Source organism: Paramisgurnus dabryanus, chromosome 8, assembly GCF_030506205.2.
Source record: "Paramisgurnus dabryanus chromosome 8, PD_genome_1.1, whole genome shotgun sequence".
Classification (NCBI taxonomy): domain Eukaryota; kingdom Metazoa; phylum Chordata; class Actinopteri; order Cypriniformes; family Cobitidae; genus Paramisgurnus; species Paramisgurnus dabryanus.
This window is the reverse complement of record NC_133344.1, coordinates 6,909,804-6,927,450: the sequence shown is the minus strand read 5'-3', so window position 1 is coordinate 6,927,450 and position 17,647 is coordinate 6,909,804. Positions and strand designations below refer to the sequence as shown.

General features: G+C 38.4%; 2 protein-coding genes across 6 annotated transcripts; one reads left to right on the top strand and one right to left on the bottom strand.

Moving 5' to 3' along the window:
* Positions 1–290: 290 nt before the first annotated feature.
* iws1 (interacts with SUPT6H, CTD assembly factor 1) lies at positions 291–10,514 on the top strand. Of its 4 annotated transcripts, XM_065280359.2 has the most exons (17): positions 291–599; positions 917–984; positions 1,100–1,817; positions 2,177–2,227; positions 2,434–2,638; positions 2,722–2,776; positions 2,894–3,003; positions 4,620–4,770; positions 4,883–4,965; positions 5,050–5,179; positions 5,264–5,381; positions 5,608–5,719; positions 5,828–5,884; positions 8,993–9,049; positions 9,320–9,431; positions 9,565–9,714; positions 10,139–10,514. In XM_065280359.2, the coding sequence occupies exons 1-16, from the start codon at positions 572–574 to the stop codon at positions 9,688–9,690; spliced, it is 2,181 nt and encodes a 726-aa protein (XP_065136431.1). In that variant the 5' UTR covers positions 291–571; the 3' UTR covers positions 9,691–9,714; positions 10,139–10,514. The 4 variants fall into 4 exon arrangements, with proteins under 4 accessions (XP_065136431.1, XP_065136433.1, XP_065136430.1 ...); XM_065280361.2 differs by lacking the exon at positions 5,828–5,884; XM_065280358.2 differs by lacking the exon at positions 9,565–9,714.
* Positions 10,515–10,934: 420 nt separating this feature from the next.
* On the bottom strand, positions 10,935–14,658 carry LOC135770676 (coagulation factor IX). Of its 2 annotated transcripts, XM_065280372.2 has the most exons (9): positions 14,499–14,658; positions 14,291–14,395; positions 14,043–14,200; positions 13,734–13,758; positions 13,485–13,598; positions 12,909–13,043; positions 12,212–12,591; positions 11,967–12,081; positions 10,935–11,784 (listed from the first exon to the last, which is right to left on the bottom strand). In XM_065280372.2, the coding sequence occupies exons 2-9, from the start codon at positions 14,355–14,357 to the stop codon at positions 11,219–11,221; spliced, it is 1,560 nt and encodes a 519-aa protein (XP_065136444.1). In that variant the 5' UTR covers positions 14,358–14,395; positions 14,499–14,658; the 3' UTR covers positions 10,935–11,218. The 2 variants fall into 2 exon arrangements, with proteins under 2 accessions (XP_065136444.1, XP_073671618.1); XM_073815517.1 differs by lacking the exons at positions 14,043–14,200; positions 14,291–14,395; positions 14,499–14,658 and adding an exon at positions 13,875–13,988 and having other exon boundaries at positions 13,734–13,836.
* Positions 14,659–17,647: the final 2,989 nt, after the last annotated feature.

Sequence of the window (17,647 nt, the reverse complement as noted above, 5' to 3'; positions counted from 1 at the left end):
ATGTACAGACAATGTCCAGTAAAAAAGCACAGTAAAACAATGTTCTAACAACACAAAACATACAGCTGAAACTTTACACAAATTTGAACAATTATCGTAATTCTTCTGCTTATCAATCATTTAAATTGAAAAATAAATTATACATTTATTATAAAAGAAATCGTATTTTATAATACAATTTAATAATAATCTTATTTTAATTACTTTTTCTTCATGAGCGCGACTGTGATGCTCTATGGATGCTCCGCCCTCCTTCGTGCCGCTCTTTTGTCTTGCGTCATTTTAGCGCGCCGGTACGCCACACGCACGCGCGAATACAGCGACGCGGTGACACCATTTTAGAGGAAGAAAGAAAAACAGAAAACCTGGTCAACAAATCAATAATTCAATAATAATTCAATTCATAAGAGTCCATGTGTGTGTACACGTGATCTGACCTCAACAGAAAAAAGCTGGGGTCTCGTACTGCGCTTTCGTACCTGATCTGAGATCGGACTGTGTTCTGTGTTTATAGCTGTTATCATCTGTGTTCGGGTGGAGCTGAAGCAGTTCGGTTCCGTCCAGAGAGCAGATGGATGGAGATGAGGACATTCGCTCAGGTATCCCAACCTGTTTATAGTCAAGTACATGACGTACTGTCCTATTACCATGTATTGTTTACATACCACATCCGTTACATCGTGTGAGCATATATACCATGTTGTTTTATTAAAGTATACTACGATTCAACTCTGAGTCCGGTGGTGATCACATGGACACACGTGGTGGTTATTATGTAGTGGTTTAAGATCTGGGCTGGTCACTGAACAAATCGTGGGTTTAGTCTCTGACTTCATGAGCTATGACTGCTGTGTCCCTGGTTCTCAGTTTTGCTATAAAAATACATTTGTAATAAATGCTGTTTGTGTTTGTAAAGATGATGGTAGTGTCACCCCGGTTCAGGATGAGCAGGAGGATTTGAGACCTGGATCGAGACTGTCAGATGTGAGTAGAGACTTTCATGGTGCTTTCCAATGCAATGTGCTTGACCTTTCAGGTCTCCTTTTTGGCCTTTGTGCGTTTTTGTATCTAATTTAAGCTGCATGGTCTGCTTGTGCAGGACGATGTCACGGACAACGAAGACGACACTCAGGACAGGAAATCTGAGAACAGTGGGTCAGATCAGGAGGCCCACGAAGGAGGAGACGGAAGCGATTCAGAGCCCGAACCACCCCGACCCGCTGACAGTGATGATGATGATGATGGGGGCAGCTCTCCTGTGAAAGCACCCCGACCCGCCGACAGCGATGATGATGATGATGATGAGGGCAGCTTACCTGTAAAATCACCCCGACCCGCTGACAGTGATGATGATGATGGGGGCAGCTCCCCTGTAAAACCACCCCGTCCCGCCGACAGTGATGACGATGATGATGGGGGCAGCTCCCCTGTGAAACCACCCCGACCTGCCGATAGTGATGATGATGATGGGGGCAGCTCCCCTGCAAAACGAAGAGCCAGCATCTCTGACAATGAGGATGAGAAACCTCAACCCGCCAGCGACTCCGACAACGACGATCAGGAGAAAAGAGCCAGCCCGAAATCAGGCGCGGGCAGTGAATCAGACGATGATAAACCCAGACAGAAGACACAGAAATCCTCAGATGATGAGGATGAGGATGGAGGGAGGAAGGAGAAGGGAAAGTGGAAAGCAGTGATGAACTCAGACAGTGAGGATGAGGAGGAGAGACCGAAGAAGGACGCGGAAAGTGATAAGGAAGATGCGCCTAAACAACGGACGATGGACAGCGAAGATGATGACGACGATGACATGCCTGGTAAGTTTATTATTATTTGACTTCATTTTGTTTGAACTTAATTAACTGGCACTCGGAGCAAAACTCACCTGAAATTTATTTCTTATTTCACTTTTTAAAATTAAATTTCTGACACTATATAAAATTTAATATTAACCTCTAATATCATAGTCTAACAATCACTATCCAGTCAAATCCTTAAGTAGTTAAAGTGATGCTGCGAACAGGTGTGTGTTTTAAGTTTCTGTTATTCTCTGCAATATCAGTGTATCAATACATTTTTTTAAATTATTTTTATCCATAAATGTCCAGTTTATTCATGTATAACAAGTTTTTGAAACCTTTCTGAAGATTAAATTTAAGTTCTCTTGTGATTTCAGTGAAGAGGAAAAAGGCTGTGCTGTCGGACAGTGAGGAAGATGAAGGGAAAGGTAGAGATTTATGTCTACTTTTAGCACTTGCTGTAAACTTTTGACCAAGTAAATGTAGTTAAAGTTTTAGAAAGAACTAAATCTGAAATAATTTATTTAATTGTATTCTTTATAATTAAACCATGAGTGTCACCATAGAAGCTGGCATGGCATTAAAAGAGAAAAGAAAATACTTACATTTGAATGATGGTTTGTGTGTTGTGTAGCGGTAAAAAAGAGCAGGGTGGTGTCTGATGACGATGACTCTGGCAGTGATGAAAACTCCGGCGGTCCTGATAAAAGTTTAGCTGCTAAACTGAAGGAGCTGGGCTCAGACAGCGAGGATGAAGAGGACACGACGAAGGCAGAAGGAACTAAAGACGAGAAAGCTCTGTTCGGCTCTGACAGTGACTCCGGCGGCGATGAGGAAGAGTTAGTGATCGTAACACTCTTTTGTGAGTTTGTGTGTTAATAAGTGTGTGTGTTTATTGTTCCCCCCTCTTTTTATTCACCAGGAAAATGATCGCAGACATTTTCGGTGAGTCTGGTGATGAGGAAGAGGAGTTCACGGTGAGTGCTCATTATCACATAGTGTCACTGAGTCACATACATATGATTCTTTTGAATGATTCACTTGACAAATGGATTCAAATAAATGAATGCATGTTCGTCTGCGTGTGTGTGTAGGGCTTTAATCAAGAAGAGCTGGAGGGCGAGCAGAAGCAGTCTCAGGCAGCAGGACAGAAGAATGTGGACGACTCCGATTCAGATGATGATGTTGATAGAGGAGGAAAAGAGTGAGTGATTTTTTTTGTAACCATGACCAAATAGGATGTTTAATGGTGTGTTGAAGTCATGTTGGATATATTGTATTTAACTGATGAACGCGGATGAACGACACCATAATGTCGTAAATATGAGTGGAAAACTTACAATTTTCTTTAAACCCATAGTTTATGAGTTTGGGCAGGTGTTTAAATTATATCAATAAAATCACAAATATCCCCTAGCTAAACCTCCCCCCCAGACAAGCCCCCCATTATTATGCTGCGTTCACACCAGCCATCAAGCGCTAGTGATTTTCAGGTCAATGTAAAAACGCGTTGACGCGCATCTGGAGGTCTCACGGCGCGAATGAGCCATGTAGTGCGGCACGGTACACGCAATTACGCCTCATTCGCGCGTCCAGTTCGCGCGAATTGAGCATTGCTGCGGGAAATGCGCAAGTTGAACTTTGTAAAAAAAAATAACTTTGGCGGGAAAACGCGATGCGCTTAACAATCCAGAGCTTGCTCTAGTTGTGAAGTAATTACAGGAAGCGAGCGGAGTCCCAGTAGACCCTCCCATGACGCAAATTTTTGCGTGAATGTCTCGATGACTAGAATTTCACGCGTGAATGAAGCGAGTAAACTGAAAATGATCAAGCGTCCATCTGCGCGTGGTATATGTGAATTTGACGCCTCAACCACTTTTGGTGGTTATAGGGTCGCCGTTATTTCACACATTGAAATTCTTGTGTAATAATCAAGGACTTTGCTGCCGTAACATGGCTGCAGGAGGCGCAATGATGTTACGCAGTGCCCGAAAATAGTTCCCTTGCTATTGATAGTTACTAAGGGGACTGCTTTCGGCTGCTGCAAAATATCATTGCGCCTCCTGCAGCCATGTTACGGCAGCAAAGTTGGAAAATAAGAATATTTTTTAAAAAGTGAAGTGTCCCTTTAAATTATAAAATAGTAGGTTGAGTAGAATTTTTTAAAAGCCCCTAACCCAATCCTAAATCTAACAGTCTGTCAATTCCTCCACACTTGAGAGTTTACATTTATTTTAACAGAAATCTTTCGGATTAGTTTATTGCGAAATTGGGACAAATAATGGACAATATCGCTTTGTGGCAGCGCAGCACAAAAATAAAAAAATTCATGTAGTATTTTAATAAAAACCAAGAGACCCCCCAATTTATATTTTTGTGCTTCATCTGGGGTCTCATAATGCTTATAGGAGGTCCGGGACCACCCTAGCCCCCCCTCAATTCAAACACTGGTTGAGAAACATGGCAGAATCAATAGACGTGATGCCTGTATTTGATAGTCATCATGCACAAAATATGCTAGTGTTTTAATATAATGAATAATAATTTTGCATTTGCTTCATAAATTAATAAAAAAAGCAAAAAACACTTAATTCGCATTCTTGTTCATTATTTTCTGTAAGTAGAGTTAACAAACCTTACTGTGTTTTTGTGTAATTCATTAAAAGAAGATAGTCCGCTTGTGCCGACAAAAGTAACTTGAACTGACCAGCTCGGAAATACGAACACCGCAGGAGGGCTTGAACGCACCATAAAAATGAAATACTTTCTGCTGCTTAGATTCATCATCATGTGACCTAATCATGTGTGTGTGGTTTTCAGCATGTCTTACATGTCAGATTTTGACATGATGTTGGCCCGTAAGAAAGCTCAGGGCGGGAAACGCAGACGCAATCGAGACGGCGGCACCTTCATCAGTGATGCTGACGATGTTGTCAGTGCCATGATCACCAAAATGACAGAAGCTGCTGAGGTGTGTATTAACTGAATGTGTCGCTTGATCCGAATGGTTTAAAATCAAGCAACATCTTTTAAATGACACACAAATATGCATCTCGGATCCATCTTTTTGTGTTTAATTGCAGGAGGACAGAACTTTAAACAGTCAGAAGAAACCGGCGCTGAAGAAGCTCATGCTTCTGCCCACAGTCGTCATGCATTTAAAAAAGTGAGTATTTATTGTGCCGTGTTACCATCATCTCATGTATGAGAGCAGTAAACTGAGCATGTGTGTGTGTTTGGGTGAGCACAGACAGGATCTGAAAGACACGTTTATAGACAGCGGCGTCATGGCGGCCATTAAAGAATGGATCAGTCCACTGCCGGATAAAAGTCTCCCTGCACTCAAGATCAGAGAGGAACTCCTTAAAATCCTACAGGAAGTGAGTCACACACATGAAATAAAAGCTAACAATGATATACTGTACAAGAGATACGGATGACACACTGACTGTGTTTGTTTGCAGCTGCCCAGCGTAAGCCAGGAAACACTGAAGCTCAGTGGAATTGGCCGAGCCGTCATGTTCCTCTACAAACACCCTAAAGAGTCTCGACCAAACAAAGATCTCGCACTGAAACTCATCAGTATGTGCACAAACACGCTTCACGATATGGTTATTCTGTAAGGTATAATGTACAGTCAGCTGGTCAAAACTGAAAAATTTACTTTACAGGTGATGGTCGTAAAGCCGAATCTTTTTTAAATGATATTGACCAGCTTGACTGTAGATTAGCATGTATCTGACTGCTTAATACAATGATTTGGGGGCATTAAAGCTGATATATTGTTGATTTGTGTATGTGTCTGTAGATGAGTGGTCGCGGCCCATCTTCGGTTTAACGTCAAACTACAAGGGAATGACTCGAGAAGAGAGACAACAGAGAGATCTCGATCAACAGATCGCCCCACGCAGGCGCCTCAGGTATGTGAACGCTTGCACATTCAGACTTCCTGATGCCTTCTTACCTGTCAATCATCTGTCAATTTTCTGTCAATCATTTGTCATTCTGCTCCTCCTCTCATGTGTAAGTGAGCCTCAGACGTCTGATAGGGCAGAAGAACCAGACGTCTTTGCCCCTCCCCACAGGTCACTGTGTGTGTGTATGTGAATGAGAGCATGAGATCCAATGGATTGCCTGCACGAAAACATTTAAAGCCCCCAAGAAATAAAAATGAAATACGTTGGGTTAGGTTTAAGAATAAATAAAGAGTTAAACGCCATTTTTTACAAAAAAATTTGTTACCACCAAAATCAGTCCTGTATCAGGTTGGTATCAAAAAGTACATTTCTAATTTTACACTAAATCTGATATCCGCCGTGTTATTCTTTTATCTTTTTTCCCCAAAACGCGATACACGCCAGTCCTCCTTCTCTGCAGAATGCAATAAATCCGCTCAACAAATCACAGCGCACCATTCCACGCATTTTAAACAATAATGGCAGTGCGTTGAATACACACAGAATCCTAGTTTTCCTCATCTTGTACTTCGTGATCAACAAACAAACAAAAACAAAATAATACTTTTGATGGCTTTGATAAACCTTTGGTGGTTTTCTGTGGCGGGGAAGAAACATAAGCCACTATGCTACTCTGGCGATGGAACAATGCTCACAGCACTGCATCACGCTTCTGTCATGCTAACACATTGACCCCAGGGGATCTTATGAAAAACTTTCCATTATTTTACTCGAAGTCAACGAAAATCGAGCAGGACCAAAACATTTCACAGCTGATCGTTGTGGAAAAAGTTCAGCAACCACGTCCCAAGTATAACAGCAGTAATGACAGTGTTCTTAATATGACAAAGTAAGTGTTATGATTAATGCCATTAATGTTTATTTTATTTTAAATCAGTGTACCACTAGACAACGTAATGAATATAACATGGCAAAGGTGAATGCACATTTATATATTGATTCAATCGATTTATAGCATTTAAAAAAAAAACATTTTGCAGAAAAAATAATCCGTTTTTATAATAAATCTTTGAAAATCCTAAAGATGTTAATGTAACGCTATTAGTTATTTTAAAAAGTGGGAGGGTCTTATCAATAGTACGGTTGTTTCAGGTAAACTGATGTCACCACATCAAATAATGCTGCACATCCGAACAGTGGGCCTTAAAGGGCTCATATGAGCATTATTTGATGTAATGTGATGTGTTTTCACGGTTAACATCTAATTTACTTCAAAGTAGCTCAAAGAGCACAGAGATGATAGCAAAGAAGTAAAGCTAACGTCAGCAGACATGGCACTGGACAAGCAATCGTTATTATAATCCAAATTGGCAAAAAGGCTAAATTTTTATGCAAGCTGACTCGAGAAACTAAAAAATGCAAAACTGCATCATCCATCATTGCGACTGAAAGTGGACTTTTAAAGCTGGAAAAATTAGTGGATTTAAGCTTTTCAATCAGAAAGAGAGGAATAACATGGATGGACAAGGAGGATTGTGCATCAGAGTCAGGTGCACGGGAGAAGGTTATGGTTAAGACAAAATTTAATTTTGTTAATTGACTTATTAATAGCATTTAGCATTGTTGGACCCTTGTAAACCTCTACCTTAAACGCGATAAAAAAAAAGAAAACACTGTGCACTCGTCACTAGGGATGGGACTGTTCGAAAATCTTATATCATGATTATAGTGACCAAAGTTATCACAGTTAGCAATATTTCATGGTTTTCTTAAAGTGATATGTAAATGTTCAAAAAGAACTGATACACACACTGAAAACATTTTAACAAGTTTTATTTTTGAAAATCAGCAAACAAAAAATACAATTAGCAGCTATACGCACTTTTTTTAAGCATAAACATTAAATCAGGGGTGTCCAGCCTTTTTTGTGGCAATCTACTTTTAAAATGATAAAGCCGACAAGACCTACTCGCTAAAAAACATTTTTTTTTTACAAAACACTGTTACATTTTTTAATAACACTTTAAATGTGTGTTAGGAGGACTATCTCTACGTTGAATTTAGGGCTGTCACCATTACTCCATTCTTTTTGAGGAGTAAAAAAAACTAGAAAATGACAACATTATCAGAAGCATCTCTCTTTCGTTCGGTCGGTCGATCGATCGCGCGCACATACACCATGCGTGTGGATCAACTCCTGCATGAAGGCAAGAATGTGCATCCAAATTTCGGAAGTTAGACAACTCCGCTGCAGCGGGCAGGCATAAGATTTATAAAAACACACTTGAGAACAAATGCGCAGAAACGCAAAAAGACTTGTTTCTAAGACCATAATGCCAATTTGGCGCTTTGTTTTCCGAAGCTCGTGGAGGCATGGAGCAGCATACACAGTTATTAACTTATGTGCGATCTATCGGCATTGCATTTGCGATCAACTGGTCGTATTGGACACCCCTGCATTAAATGAACATTAACATGGAGCCCTGAGATGTATGAACCTGTTTTATTGAACAGTACCTTAAATAAGAACATCAAATGCACACATAAGCAACGCATTAAAACACAGTGCACCTGTTGCAAGTGCGCGCCTGCGACAAGCTGATTCTGGCTGGACAGGATTTACCACGGTATCACGGTAAATCAAACACGGTTGTTATGATAATTAAATTTTAAACAATAATACTAACCGTCAGGGCATTTTATCATGGTTAATCATGAAACCGGTAATCGTCCCATCCCTACACGTCACTATGGCAAGCAGCAGGTGTCCGACTTTACGTCTCTGTCTTCAACTCCTCCCTTGACGCAAGCGCAAACCTCACCAATTGGTCTGCGCAGTGCTGCATGAACTTGAACACACCTAATTTCTCTGAGTTTTAACACTTTTTAAGACCAATGAAAACATGAAATCGCATAATATGACCCCTTTAATACTGCAGAGTGTCTGTATGTGTGTCTCTCTCTGTGTCTGTCTGCCTGTAAGGTTATTTTCACCCTTCTATATGTACCTTACTTTCATTCACACGTGATGTGTATTTTTGATTAATTGTGTGTGTGAGTCTCTGCATTATTGTGTGTGTGTGTGTGTGTGTGTGTGTGTATTTTTGTTTTTCTGAACATGGCTGTATACATTCAGGCTTGTGTGATCAAACTCCATCTGTTGGACAGAGACTGCCCCTTAGCGCCCTAACATACGACTCAAACACTGACCGCATGTTTGTCTGATTACAGTAATCATGTGATGTGTTTACACAATCTGTGTGTTTGTGTTTATAGCTCAGGTGGACAAACACCCCGCAGAGACCTGGAGAAAGTTCTCACAGGAGAAGAAAAGTAAGATTTCTCGAATGCATGCACGCTAGAGTTATTATCTGTTTGCACTGTTTAGCTCATTAGGTTGTGCATTAGCAGCACAAAGCTCATGGGTTCAATTCTTAGAGAAGACACGTACTGATGAAACATGTATGAATACACTATAAGTCGCTTTGGATCAAAGCATATTTACCAGTATGCATATATAGTTTTATTATTTTAGCATCAATGGAAAATGTTTATTACTTTGTACATTTAGGAATTTGTATACTAATAAAAACTTTCTCTCAGGGCATTGCGGCCAGGTGACCCAGGCTTCTGTGCGAGGGCGCGTGTGCCCATGCCTTCTAATAAAGACTACGTTGTTCGACCCAAGTGGAACGTAGACGGGGACTCGAGCAGGGTGAGTAGGTGGGGTGTATGTGTGGGCGGGGCTTAGACGTGAAGGGATGAGTGACAGGCTGCAGGAGACGAGAAGTGGGAGGAGTCAGGATATCATTTGGAAAAGGATTTTTTACTGTTATGTGATTTACTAGAGGAGCTTTAGGAAAGGCATGAGCCTGCTGGAGAAGCACAAGCGACGTTTCGCTGAAGAGAGGAAACAGCGTCGCCCACAGGGAGCTGTGAAAATCAGCATTGAGGGAAACCGTATGCCCCTGTAGTTCACACTCCTGCCTGAGGGGGCAGTAAGTGGCTGCATGGTGCATGCTGCACTGAGTGCTGCTCGAGAGCCCTAACTAATAAAGTTAAAGGCTTAATAGCATAATCGCATAATAGAAAGCAACTTTTTATTTAGATTGTTTGTAAATGAAGTCAAGATTCCCTTTGGTATATTGTTCAAATAATTTATTTGCATTAACCAACATGTAAACCTGACCTCAGATTGCAGTATTTGACCACCAGGAGCAAGAGCAGATAAACTGTGTTACTGTAAAAATATGACCAACCCTCTAATGTAGCATTGCAAACCATGATGTGTCATGTGTTCTAACACAAGCTTTTTTTAATAATCAAAAGGTGCAGAATATTTGTGTTTTACTGAACTTGCTTTCTTTAGCATTTTTCACCTCCGTTTCTGCAAATATTCATTATTTTTATTCATTTTTTTAGGGTTCGATGAAGAAGGGAATGTCACGAGTAGATAAACAAATGCGACGCTTCGCGGATATCAAAAGATTAACAAAGCCGGGACACGCGGTAAAGATCAGCGTGGAGGGGAACCGCATGCCTCTCTGATGTCCCTCTCAGGCCACCCATCCACCCCAAAATCCCCCAATGCTTTATTTTTCTGTTTTGTTTTCCTGTACAATGTTGGCAGTCTTGGGTGTTCTTCAGTAGTTCTGCAAACTGATAAGATGTCAATAAAGCTGTGATATATCTGCGCAGCCGTGCGCATTTGAAATGTACTGACAGAACTGAACCGAAGCTCTGCGGCGTTTGCTTCTGATGTATCTTTCATAATAAAGTTTCCATGTTCTGACTTTTACTCAGGTGCTATTTGTCTGTGTTTATTTTTGTCTTTTTATTCCCATACAGTGCAATGTAGGTCTGCAAAACAGCTTTGCAGAACAAAAGTTTTTGTTTACATTTATATGTGTGCGTATTGTGAATAATACTTATGAATAAATAAATGCACACCCATGCATATTTTAAAGAAAAAATTTGTATATATTAAATATGAATTATAAAAAAAGTACATATACATGTAAATATTTCTTAAAAATATGTACATGTATGTTTGTGTATAAATACTTTATTATTATACACATAAAAAAAACAGCGGCGTTCCCGCTAGTGGCCATGGTTTTAGCGCAGGCAGTGGACACACGCCCACCGCTTAAGAGCAGAGAATCATGCCTGTTGTTTTAAGATTTTTATCAAACTGAGAACACATTTAATATAACACGACTTTACACACCATCTGCTATTTTATCTTTTTTTAAACAAAGTGACAATCAAATGTTCATAGTTAACATGTGCTGATCAACACCTATGTAAAGATAAGGAGAATAGACTAAATACATTAGCTTAAAGTTGCTTAGTCATTACAAAAATGAAAGTGAAGTAAGTTCATAATTTTTTTACAGATGCCACCTGCTTTTCTATTGTAAGGAAATTACATTTTTTTAGTGTGATGTCTCCAAATACACTCTAATAGACTCAAAGGTCACTTATTGTAACAGCATAGTTTTATTTTATGCTCTGATTTTGTATCACTTTCATCATTTCTTCATTTATCCAAGGCAGGTAGTTACTAAGTCTCGTATAAAACCCGTATTTACCCTCAGCAGCACATCTCTCGCCCCAGCTGACCACACCAGTCAGGAACCAGGTGCCTCTGTAGTTGACTATAAAGGGACCTCCACTGTCACCCGTACACGCGTCCATCTCTGCTGTCAGATATCCAGCACAAAACATGTTATCTGTCACCACCTGTTCTGTGGACTGGATGCAGCTCATCTGGTCCACCACCGGCAGCTGAACCTTCCTGAGGAACCGTGAGGAGCGAAGCATGTATTGTGTGGCACCCCAGCCCGACACCAAGCCCTGTTCTCCAGGTTTAAGCAGACGTGTTGCCAGGTTGACGTTGGGCAGGCATGCAGGTGTGGCGAACGGGCCTCGGGTCACGGGCTCAGACAGGTACAGCAGCGCGATGTCACTGTCAAAGGTGTATTCGTGGAAATGAGGGTGAACCACGATTTTCTCCACTTTGATCTTCTGCTCGTCTTTGTCTGGACGCATTTTGTCGTAGTCACCTGTACACAAACACACGCTGATGAATCTTAGGAAAATATTCCTATATTTAGGCCTACATTTTTACATGTGGCAAATGCTTTTATCCAAATTGACGTTGTATTAAAAATGCTGTGTGACAATATAATCAATGCTTCATATGAAAGGTTAAGGGTCACAATATGCAGACATGTTGGCGGCTCACCGATGGTCACATGGTCTGGTGTTTGCTGAAGACAGTGTGCTGCAGTTACAACCCAACGCTCATTGATCAAAGAACCACCACAGAAACCATTTTCATCTGCACGACGAAGCAGAACCTGCAGAGTATAAAACAATCTGTTAAATAAAGTAATAAATGTATTAGCAATGTGTTTACAATGCAAAATAAGACATTTGTAGATTGTTAAAACTAATAACAGTTGTGTAAAGGATAAAGATTTGGCGCACCTGCCAGGGACTTCCACCCTGACCCTGCAACTGACCACCAACAATACGCGTATCTTCATTTACATCTGAGATGTCATTTTCTGGAGAAGTCTGGTTAACCGATGAATGGTTAGATTTATGCAGTATTGGTTTGTCTGTATAGTTTGGTGGCAGGTGGGAGGAGTTTACCAGCAAACTTCTGTTTTGATGTAATAAGTAGGATGAGTTTCCCAGTGTGTGGGTGTGGTTTATGTGATCATTTCGGATCATGTGATCACTGTGGGTGTGGTTTGTATGATCTGTGTGGTTTTCGGGATCAGAATATAGGTAGGTGGTGCTTATATCATCCAAAGAGCGAGACATGATTCCACTACTCCACTGTTTTCCACAAGGATACTGCACTAACACACATAGAGTGAGAGAGAGAGAAACAGGTATTGTTTGGAGCAATACATTACTTTATATTTATATATTTATCTACAGTAGTGGCCAAAGGTTATTTGTACAATATTTGTTTTGTGTCCCTCAGGTTAAATTAAACCATTAAATATGAGGTGATAATACCAAATGGATAAAATACTAAACGTTTTAAGTATTTATTGGACAAAATAATTTGGTAAAAAAAGTACCCCATAGAATATTTGAATAAAATGTAAAAACATCAGTTTGACATCACCTTTGGCCAGGAGTGTATGTTTTGTGTTTAAGTAATTTTTACCTGATGGGTTACAGCTCCGCCCGTCTTCATCTAGCTGGTATCCGTCTGCGCAGCTGCATGTGACACCTGAAGTCTGATCAGTATTACTGCAGTAGTGTAGACAACCTCCATTCTTATATTTACAGTCAAACACCTCTGAAACACACACAGATTTATCTGTTAGAAGTATGCTGCAGGTTTTTCGAATTTCTAGGATGATATTTCACAAAAGATGCAGTTTGTGTTTGCTTCCACAATGCACTGCAGCTCATCAGAAATGTAAATGAAAAATATGAATATAAACAATGAACAATTAAATATAATAGTACAATAAAATATTATTATTAATATTATAATTTATGTATTTTAATATGTTATTAATATATTATTAATGCATTTTTAAATTACGATTAATAATTAACTTATAATTAATGACCCACGCCAACTTAAACATTATTACAAGTTACAATTATTTTACCAAAAATAAAGCATACTACAAATATGCTTATTTTACATACGGTTAGAGTTACAGTTATTAACTGTATTGCATTTAGACATGACATAATGTTTTTATTAAAGTGAATGTTTTCAGCAAACCTGTTTCACAGTTTTTGCCACTGTACTGCGGTGGACACAGACATTCGTAAATGCCACGGATCTCTCTGCAGATTCCTCCATTCAGACACGGATTAAACGCACAAACTTTCATATCTAAACATGACAAATAAACACTTTTAAAGATCTTTAGGAAATTATTTCTCAGTAGGCTAAGTTTTGCTGAAGCTTTGTGGAAGCTAAAATGTTTGTGTAATAAAATAACAGTAATACAGAGACAGAAACGCGTACTCTGATATCTGTACCAAAACTCCATCTGAAAAAGATTAAGAACATCAGTCAGAATGAAAAAAAGCTCCATTATAAAGTGATGTCACTTCGAAATGATCATAAACTTTCCACCAAATTTAGGTTTAATTAACATTTCTTAATATCTCTGGAGAATCTTAAGATCCATAAAGCATATTTTTATTCTCTAACATTAAACATAGCCCCTTACTGTTTGGCAAGACCCTCTTTCAGTCAAACCAAACTAATTATGAAACAATAAACAAAATCTTGAGATGACACGGATACACAAATACACATATGTGACTGTACCGTTTTCTCAGTGCTTTGAAAGATTTCAGACGCCTCCTCCTGAGAGCAGAGCTCCTCATAACATTCACGCTCCAGATTTCCTGGTTTCATTTCCTCCAGAAAAACATTTGCCCTTCGATTCCTGAGCAGATGTGCAGCATTACGCCTGTCCACAAACACTGAACACAACACACTGATCAATACACACAACACAGCAAAACATACACTTCAGAGACATGGATAGACAATCTGACACATAGATAGTTCACCTGTTGACTGCAGGCCTGAGGTCAGTTGTATTATGAGAAAAATTATCCAGATCATGGATTCAGACATCAATGAACCACAGCTCAGGTCAAACAATTTGTTTAATACTTGAATATATAAAAATATATGAAAAAACAAAATGAACTGTCTGTCAATTGTCAAAAATGTAGTCACAGAAGGTAAGTAATTTGTTCACAGATATTTACTCACCTTGTTTTATTATGTTTTTCTTGATGTGGTTTTGCTGAGGTCAGAAGAAACTTTTAGGTTGTTTTAATAGAGAGACTTAATATTACCACATATAAACCTGTGATGATCACAACAACAGTAGCAGCGTCTTCAGAATGATCAAAATCAGTATTTTTATATTGCGTTACAAAACCGACCTTTAGACAGACACACTGTTTACACACACACACACGTTTAGCAGTTAGGGTGTATTGCTCTAAATGGAACAGTTTTTGAATTTCAGACTACCCTTAAATGTCCTTCCTATTTGATGATTGCTTAGACTGGACATTTGAGAGGTCATTTGGTTTTTACATTTTGTGATTCCATAGTGTCACTGGCATTCATGTATTTTTGGGGGATCTACACTAGACCTTAGGAGTCCCACATTATAACCTGTGTCCCACTTTAGGGCAATTCACCCTATGTATGTGTATATGTGTACATATTGAGTACAGTAATCACTTTTGTAAATTACAGTACAGACAAAGATCACACAAAGTTTATTTTAGTGTTTAAAAACAGATCTGCTGGAATACCCTGCTGAAAAAAACAGTAAAACCATTACAGAAAAATTCTAATGGTTTCCATTAAAATACCAATAGGAACCATTAGCCTTTACCATTAAAACCACACTGTAGTGTGTTTTGGGCCATATTCCATTAGAACCAATAAAATTCCCAATGAAACCAATAGAATTTCTGTGATGGTGTCTATTGTTTTTTTTAGCATGGATGCTTGACTGTTATTGGTCAGTATGTCATGATAGGAGTGACTATATCTCTGACTGTATATATATTTATATAATTGAAAACTGCTCACATATTAAAATAATTTACAGTCAAATATTTTGTATTGATCTCATCTCAAACCTCAGTTTTAATACGATTAAAAGATTTGCTTTTGACATGTATTAAGCTCTGTAGCTAATGTAATGCTTTATTAATATTATTAGAATTAATACTACTTCTTTATTTCAATACAATTAATTCGTTTTTAATATATTACAGATTTGTAATGAGGATATCTGATTTCACATATCAGAAAAGAGAGTATAAATTCATTAATGTTGTCTGTTTTTATTATTTATTAATAAATCTATTACCAAATACAAATATGAACAAAGACTCTTAAAATATTTTCATCCAACAATACTGGATGACAGAATAAATAAAATGAAAGGAAGAAAATAAAATGTGAAATAGCCCTAAAAACTCTTACTTCTCTGTTGTTAATTATTTTTAGTGTCATAATTAATTAGTTATTTTTTTTTTTAATTAAAAGCTTGCAGTAGTTGTAGCGGCAGGTGACGCCCCGTGACGTTTAGACTTCACGTCTTCTGATTGGTTTAAACACTGAGGAGATTTAAGTACATACAGTACCTGCGACTGACTGTGTTTATCTTTTAACATTTTAAACGGGTGATGTCGAATACGTAATTTCGTGATATCGAAATGTTTAACAAAACTCAAAAGCATACAGAGGTATATGTATGTTAAAGCTGGAGGATTTTTAAAATTTGAATCTCATGACGACGGGGTGTTCAGGTGAGATGAGATGCTTTTCACTTCCTCGTTTGAAGTTTTATAAAATGACAGCCTGTAATATTCATTTAATACTTTTATTTGTTCTGTCTAAGACTCTTGAAAAGTCTAATGAGCATTTGTGATAACGTTAGTTGTGTTGACACAGCTGGTTCTTTATTATCGCGGACGTATCGCCGTTAATACGATAATGAATGCGATATTGCCCAGCTTGTTAGTGAACCTGCAGCTTGGTGTAGTAATCGGAGAAAAGCAGGTGATGGTGATTTACTTCTAATCAAGGAACCGGTGTTCTGTCAAAGTCTGTTCCTCTGTTTCCCTTTGTGTGTAGTATTTCTTTTATCATTACGTTTGTTATTTATTTAGAAAGATTAAAGATGTAAATGGGTTGTACAAAAAAGCAATAATATCAAGTGCTATTTATTGAATATATATTCATATTTTTTCCGATTACTATTCATTCTTTTTACCTTTATATAGCGTCTTATTCCTTTTTGTTCCTACTGTTTGTTCTTAAGTTATTATGTTTACATACTTAATAAATTTATAAAAATATAAAACACACACACACACACACACACACACACACACACACACACACACACACACACACACACACACACACACACGCATAATGTAATATATAAACAGGCCTATGCAATTAATTAGTATTTAGTATACATAGTTTTAGAACAATGATTTAGGCTCTAAATATAACAAAAAAAATATAAAACAGGAAAATAAGGAAATATTTAATGAATGGTATTATATAGAATAGATATACATTACATACATGCACATACATTATCTCAGTAGCCAAGCCATTTAAACTTGTAATTTATCTAAAAAATGAATACAATGAAAACGCTATATAAGAAACATAACACTAAAGGAAAACACAGGGAAACAGACGTTGACGTTTACTGACGAGATGGGCAATAATATGCATTGTGCAGCCCTAAATAGTTTTGAATGAAGATATTTTAATGTGCAAAAGATCTGAGGTTTTCTCCTAATGTGTGTGAGTATGTGTAAATTGTGTGTAGTGTTTTGACAAAATTAGCCCAAAATTGTGCTTAAGCAATCGTAAAAAATGTAAAAAGTAATTTTTGTCAAACATGGTCAAAAATACAATCTTACCTGAAGTATTAAATATGATCTATGTGTTATAGTTCAGTTCATCAGCAGAGATCAAATCCAGAGTTCAGCTGTGTGTCTATTAAAGGTGCTCTAAGCGAATTGAAGCGTTTTAGACCATAAAACATTTTTTTGTTACATACCGGAAACATCTCCTCACTATCTGCTTGCTGCCTGTCCGCTGATCAAACTGTAAAAAAACGCGATCTCTGTAGACAGCCCAGGCTTCACAAACGGCAATATCAACAAATGGCCAAACCTAGCAGCACAAAACAAAACAAAGTATTCCAGCCAATAAACGACAAGAAGGATTTGGGGGTGGGGGTTGGGCGCGTTCATGAAAGCACGGAAGGGAGGGGGAGGAGTTAGCTACGCTCTGTCTGTTTGAAAACAGTTCAAACATCAACAGGAAGTGACGTCGCACATTATTCACTTAGAGCGCCTTTAAGA

Bases quoted from the DNA above. Each gene is read 5' to 3' on its own strand.
- iws1 (XM_065280358.2), top strand. From the start codon at position 572: ATGGATGGAGATGAGGACATTCGCTCAG. The intron at 3,004-4,619 runs GTGAGTGATTTT...TGTGGTTTTCAG, and splicing joins GTTGATAGAGGAGGAAAAGA to CATGTCTTACATGTCAGATT. The intron at 5,885-8,992 runs GTCACTGTGTGT...TTGTGTTTATAG, and splicing joins GTCTTTGCCCCTCCCCACAG to CTCAGGTGGACAAACACCCC.
- LOC135770676 (XM_065280372.2), bottom strand. From the start codon at position 14,357: ATGTCTGAATCCATGATCTGGATAATTTTTCTCATAATACAACTGACC. The intron at 13,044-13,484 runs GTTTGCTGAAAA...TGTGTGTTTCAG, and splicing joins TGGCAAAAACTGTGAAACAG to AGGTGTTTGACTGTAAATAT. The intron at 12,082-12,211 runs GTGCGCCAAATC...TATACTCTGCAG, and splicing joins AGGGTGGAAGTCCCTGGCAG to GTTCTGCTTCGTCGTGCAGA.